The sequence below is a fragment of the Octopus bimaculoides genome, chromosome 2 (genome assembly GCF_001194135.2).
Source record: "Octopus bimaculoides isolate UCB-OBI-ISO-001 chromosome 2, ASM119413v2, whole genome shotgun sequence".
NCBI lineage: Eukaryota > Metazoa > Mollusca > Cephalopoda > Octopoda > Octopodidae > Octopus > Octopus bimaculoides.
In genome coordinates this window covers 166,703,369-166,710,348 of record NC_068982.1, presented here as the reverse complement: position 1 = coordinate 166,710,348, position 6,980 = coordinate 166,703,369, and the positions used below count along the sequence as shown (strand labels likewise).

At 34.3% G+C, this 6,980-nt stretch overlaps 1 protein-coding gene across 4 annotated transcripts in view; it reads right to left on the bottom strand.

The window, feature by feature from the left end:
- LOC106881530 (cilia- and flagella-associated protein 206) overlaps window positions 1–6,980 on the bottom strand; it is a 100,733-nt gene that overhangs the window by 41,550 nt on the left and 52,203 nt on the right. For all 4 annotated transcript variants that reach the window (XM_014931950.2, XM_052965702.1, XM_052965703.1 and 1 more), the window contains one exon: window positions 3,436–3,594. In XM_014931950.2, the coding sequence (XP_014787436.1) occupies window positions 3,436–3,594 (159 nt within the window). The remainder of the gene's footprint in view (window positions 1–3,435; window positions 3,595–6,980) is intronic.

Genomic DNA, 6,980 nt, shown 5'->3' with positions numbered 1-6,980 from the left:
GTGTGTGTGTGTGTGTGTGTGTGTGTGTGTGTGTGTGTGTGTGTGTGTGTGTGTGTGTGTGTGTGAAGCATTCTTTAATGGCTAAACCGTATTTTCTCACTTTACCTCACACAATCATAATAAAACTGAAACACTGCTTCCCACAAATCAAGCTCAATCCATGACACTTCATCAAGTTTCATAAGACAACTTCAGATCAACAGTGCAAGTAACGAACTGATCGATATGTAATGCTCCCAATTTGTTTTGTTTTTATTTAGCTATCATACATACCTGGAAGCAAGGACGATAGACGTGAAATAACTATACCAGTTATCTCCCTTGACACGAGACGCCTAGCGTGATTATTGGTGTACTGATTAGCCCTTTAGCATTTAAACATATCTGGCCAAAATATACTACCCGTTTTATGTTCAAACTAGTCAGATCCAGCCTCTTACACTTATCCTACAATATCATTTTAAAAATAAATGCTCACATCATTGAAATATGAAAGCTATGAAATTATGTAAGATTAATTCAAAACAATGTTATGAAGTAAGCGTTCAATTTGGCAGAGTAACCTGAATGCTAAAGGGTTAAATTCTTAAAACTCTCTATTTTTTTTCCTAAACCTTTGTTTTGGATTCTTCCTTAGAAACACTTCTTAATAAACACAGAACCCAGTTAATAATAATTTCTAATTTAGGAACAAGACCAGCAATTTTAAGGGAAAGGGGCTAATTGTTTATATCACCCTCAATACTTGACCAATACTTTATTTCATAGAATCCCAAAAGGATGAAAGACAATTTTGTTGTTGGCAGGATTTGAACTCAGAGCATAAAGAGCCAGAAAAAATATTGTGAGGCATCTTGTCCAATGCTATAATGATTCTGCCAATCTATCAGTCTCGTAGAGAACCTAATAATTCTTTCTATTATAGGTACAAGGCTTGAAATTTTAGAGAAGGGAGCTAGTTAATTATATTGACACCATTAATTAATTGGTACTAATTTTATTGGCCCTGAAAGGATGAAAGCAAATCTGACCTCAGTGGTATTTGACCTCAGACCATTAAAGAGCCAGACAAAACGCTGCTAAGCATTTTATATGGTGTGCTTAAGATTCTTATTTCTTTACTGCCCACAAGGGGCTACATACAGAGGGGACAAACAAACAGATTAAGTCGATTACATCGACCACAGTGCATAACTGGTACTTATTTAATCGACCTCGAAAGGATGAAAGGCAAAGTCGACCTCGGTGGAATTTGAACTCAGAATGTAGCAGCAGACGAAATACCGCTAAGCATTTCGCGTGGCGTGCTAACGATTCTGCCAGCTCACCGCCTTTTGTGTGTGCTTATGATTCTGAATATGGTGTGTTTATGATTCTGCCAGCTTACCATCTTTACAGAACCTAATAATCCCTTCTACTATAGATGCAAGGCTTGAAACTTTATGGGAAGGGACTTGTCAATTACATCAACCCCAGTGCTTAACTGGTACTTATTTTATTGACCCTGAAAGGATGTAAGGCAAATGTCAACCCCAGTGTTATTTGATTTTTCAGAAGGTCAAGAGCCAAAAGAACTGCTGGCAAGGATTTTATTTGGTGTGCAAACAATTCTGCCAACTTGCCACCTTTACAGAACCTAAGAGTAATAAGGAATGTTCACTGACAGTTAAGTGACTTTCTTACTGATGTGAAACAATATCAATAAACTATATTTGATCTGATCATTTTTCAACCAGTGAAATGATTAATTTGTCCAGATATTTAGATACTAACAGTGACCCTTGTTTATCTTGCAATTCTCCCCAAAGCAACACTTATTAAATCTTGTAATGACCTCTTCCCACCCACCAATGATATGTATTAAACAATATAATGCTCTTCATGAAACAAATATTAGTTCTTGAAGAATTCCCTGTTAAACACTATAACAATTTTAATTGAAGAGATCAAGTATTTACAATTCCCTTTAAAACACTCTTTTGAAATTGTAATATTTTTGATATCATTTCAGATTACACTGCATAAATTAATAGTACTCTTCCCTTTCATGGGACTGTCACATTAAGTTGACAACATACCACCACTTTATAGTGTTACTACTGTATAAATCTCTCTGAGAGATTTAGAAATGTATTATTTCTATTTTTTTTTTCTCTCCATTCTTTCCAAAGCTTGCATTCACTTCCATGGTTGTATTACATTTAATGAATTCATTGCTTTTTTTTTTTTATGGTAAGCAGATGTTACTTGCTTATAATATCAAATGGTTTTAGTAATGAAACGTGTTAAACTTAGTACAGCTAGTTAAAGAAACAATCAGTAATTATCTAATGCAATCTTATAACATACCTTTTTAAAACACCCATTATAACTAGTTGGACTGATCCATGGAGATTTAAAAGTTTTAAATAAAGATAGATTACATGGTTGATGGTGGTAAATTACAAACTCTTTAGTCTTTGACTGATCATCAGGATTCTTTAATTATTCTTATTAATATTGGTTTCTGTACTTACATTGATAGTTCTATCCCAAAGTTTGGAATAGTTCTTTTGTTAGATAGATTTATTTCTCCAGTTTTTATTAAGAAATAAATGTTCCTAATTCAAATACTGCCTCCAACTATATACACACCCGGGAATAAGACATCTGAAGATGATCAGAGAACACTCTCAAGATGAGGCTGATAAAGTAGACAATTATAACTTTGTTAACAACTCATCACAGTCATTTAGACATCAAATCATTATAATTCCTTCCTTTTACTGTCAAATTGATGAATAATTCCCGGTGACATTTTTTGTTTAGTGCCAAATGCTGGGGGTTGCCTATTACCTTCTTTTAAGTATTTTTCACAAGCTACTATCTTGTCAGCTTAAATACAAGCAAGTTTATCACACTCATCAGAAATCTCAACAAATACTGCAAAGCATTTTGTCCAATACTCAGACAACTCTGACAATCCACTGCCCTGGACCAGTTCTTTACACTACTGACTCTGGAAGGATAAAAGTCAAGAAGTTCACCCTAGCTGGCTTTGAACTCAGAACAACTACAAGATATTTTGTCAGGCTCTCTAAAGATTCTGCCATAATTTGTTTTAAAAAGATACATGTACTTACATGGCTAAGACTCTCTTCTCTATATATTTACAATGCATTTTACTATATGAGATCCAGTACCCACAATTATCAAATCTCTTTTTTTCTAATGCTACAATATTCTACAATAAATAATAGATTTCTGTACATACAATTATCAATACCTTTTCTGCTTTACAATAATCTTTCTTAAACAGGTAGATTTATCTGATCAATACTCTCTTCTCTCTATGTTTGTAAAGCATTTTATTAGATAAACTCCAGTACCCACAGTTATTAAATCTCTTTCAATGTTAAAATATACAACAATAAATGGATCGATTTCTGTACTTACAATCATCAATACCTTTTCCACCTTTGCAATACTCCTTATTAAACAGTCGGATTCCAGTGCTTATCATGGTCAGTTCCAAAAGCTGACGTTCTTTATCTCCTTTGCCCAAAGCTAAGAATGTCCCAAGTTCTGCTTGAGGAAAAACACTCTGGACAGCCGCTGGTGTAATAATAAAAAGGGGTAGAATCAGACATTATGACAAAAATCAGGTAAATTAGCAGACAATCAAATATTTAAACTATTAAACAAAGGATTTTCAGAAGGCTTGAGTTCTTTCCTTGTTTCAAATACTTTATATTCTTGTAAAAGTTCTGTAGTGTTATGACAACACCATATCCTGACAAACTGCTGCTGTTACTGCTGCTACTATTAACTACTACAACAAACAATAACAGTAGCTACAATAATTTTGATGCGATATATTTTTTGAAATTACCAACTGGATAAAATATCCAGTGTCATATGTTGAGTTCAAATCCTCCTTAGGTATTTTCTTATTTATCCCTTGATGCTATGCACTTCGTTTCCCCTACATTTCAAAAGCAGGCACTGATCTCTTGAACATATTACCTTAAAATTTATTTTTCATCCAATTAAAATCCTGAAATTTGAACTAAACAACCTTTTGTGCTCTTCATAGTTCTTGTTAATATTTCTTTTTCATGTTCAAGTAGATACATGAGTCATAAATTCCAAATAAAATAAAGCAACACTACTACAAAATAGAACTTTAAAATAAACCAAACTTATTAAACAAAGAAAAATGCCAAAAGGATTGATTTTTTTTTCTTTTCTTCCTTAGGTGCAAAGTTTAACCCTTTAACATTTAAACTGGCTATAAGCAGCCCAAATGTTCTATGTGGTTTATGTTAAAAGTGACCAGATCTAGCCTCTCACACCTATCCAACAATGTCATTCTAAAAATATACAATGATATCATCGAAATCTTGAAGCTACAAGATAGTGTATGATTAACTCAAAACAAAATAAATAAATAATGTTGCAAGGGAGGTAATAAATCTGAATGCTAAACAGTTAATTCAGCTCCTATATACGTTTAGGCCACAACGGAAATATTTACCTTTGAAGTTTTGTCTAATCAATTAAAAAAGTTGGAGTCAATTAAATATTCACACAAAATAGACATTAACCCTTTTGTTACCAACCCACCTGTGACCTCCCCTGGTTCTAGGACACAAACATCCTGTTTTAAAGTGATCTAAATTCAATTCTTCCATCAAAATTTTATGCGAATTTAAGTTCCAAGCAACAGATTAATAATGACAAAATTATTTTACGAAATTCTTAATTATCTTAAAAGTTGACTGAAGTAAAGTTTGTATACTTCAGTAGAAATATGGTAATGGAAGGATTAATCAATTGTAATGTCTTAGTCACAGGAAATACACTAAGAAAACATCACAAATGAATTCCAAGTGTAGGCTCCTCTACCCGCTAGAAATAGCAACCAAATTTCCTCAAATCACACCATACCATCTTAAAGAAGAAAAAGCTCATTAGAATGTCTTTAACCGTAGATCTGTTCAACCTGGCTAGAAACTAAACCACAACAATGGTATGTTTAAAATTTTCAATTTCAGTTGATCGATATTTCAGACAAGGCATCCCTCGACCCATGTAGTATTTTACTTCTGAGCCTCTCGAAGCATTACTCTGAATTTAATTCAAATATTAATTTCATTTGATTAGACAATTGACAAAGGCTTTTAAAGAGGAGTTCACATAAATTGAACACTTTATATTACTGATGTTTAGCATGTAACTTCGTTCTTCCATTAAACATTGGGTTACGAATGAATGAATGAATGAATGAAAGGAAAATAAAACATGACAACAAAAATAAAGCCTAGGAATGAATACAATGCAACATAGAATGTTGCAAGGGAAATAATTAAAGGTATCCTGTTGCTACAGTTATTTCCCTTGTCAAAACTGGTTGATTGCAATGAGATTTGCTTTCTGAAACAAGAGGTCGAGACATTTAGTTACATTTTATTCTGCTTTTTCTCTTCCCCAACTTATACAGATTTGAATATACAGTTTAATCTTTGATTTTCGTCCGGGCTTTCATACACTTTTACAGCATTTAATAACGTTTATGGCAGGCAAAGTAACAAGAGGCAACTTAATAAAAGCAAGGAAAAGAATTAGTCATAATCAGAGTTCAAGCAATCAACTTAAAAAACACATGTTTATCTCGTCTCTTGAAACAGCGTAAAGTCATAACAGTTATACGTATTTAGGAAACATGGTGTCATGTAATGAAAACATGCATAAACAAAACATTTTCTCTGAAGATGATTTAACAACCTTAACTCTTTCAACTTGATAAACATCCAATCATCATCATCATTATCATCATCGTCGTCGTCGTCGTCGTCATCATCATCATCATCATCATCGTCATTGTCGTTGTTTCAATGCCCACTGTCCCATTCTTCCAGGAGTCAGACGGAATTGAATGGCCAGACGCCCTCAGTTTCGCCGGAAACTCACCTATTTCCAAGTAAGATGATATTTCGCTATGGCCTGATATGTTTCCATAGAATATTGGAAAAGAACGACACCACTTGTATGATGCTTGTTTACAACTATACAATGTCAAGACAAGGAAACACAAACACACATACACAAACACACACAGACACACACACACACATCCACACCCACCCACATACACACATGCATGTGTGTGTACACACACACACAGATATATACATATACACACACGTGTTTTTCATTCTCTTTCCATTCTGTTACTGCTCTCAAACCTTTCTGTTGAAGAGCATAGACTTGAAACGTCAAAGACTTTTTCATTCTTTCCAAGTGTTAAACTAAAACACTTATTTGTTGTTCCCTCACCTATTTTTTATCTTTTGCTTTCTGTAAATATGAACAATATATATATATATATATATATATATATATATTCTTTAATTCTTTTACTTGTTTCAGCCATTTGACTGCAGCTATGCTGGAACACTGCCTTCAATCTAACAAATCGACCCCCAGGATTTATTCTGCAAGGGAGATAATAAATCTGAATGCTAAAGGGTTAATTCAATTCCTGTATACATTATATCAGTCTCTTTTCCTGAACCGCTAAGTTTCGGGGACGTAAACACACCAACATCAATTGTCAAGCGATGGTGTGGGGACAAACACAGACACACAAATACATACATAAATACGTACTTACACACATGTTGTTGTTGTTGGTACTCTGTCGCTTATGACGTCGAGGGTTCCAGTTGATCCGATCAACGGAACAACCTGCTCATGAAATTAATGTGCAAGTGGCTGAGCACTCCACAGACACGTGTACCTTTAACGTAGTTCTCGGGGATATTCAGCGTGACACAGTGTGACAAGGCTGACCCTTTGAATTACAGGCACAACAGAAACAGGAAGTAAGAGTGAGAGAAAGTTGTGGTGAAAGAGTACAACAGGGTTCGCCACCATCCCCTGCTGGAGCCTCATGGAGTTTTAGGTGTTTTCGCTCAATAAACACTCACAACGCCCGG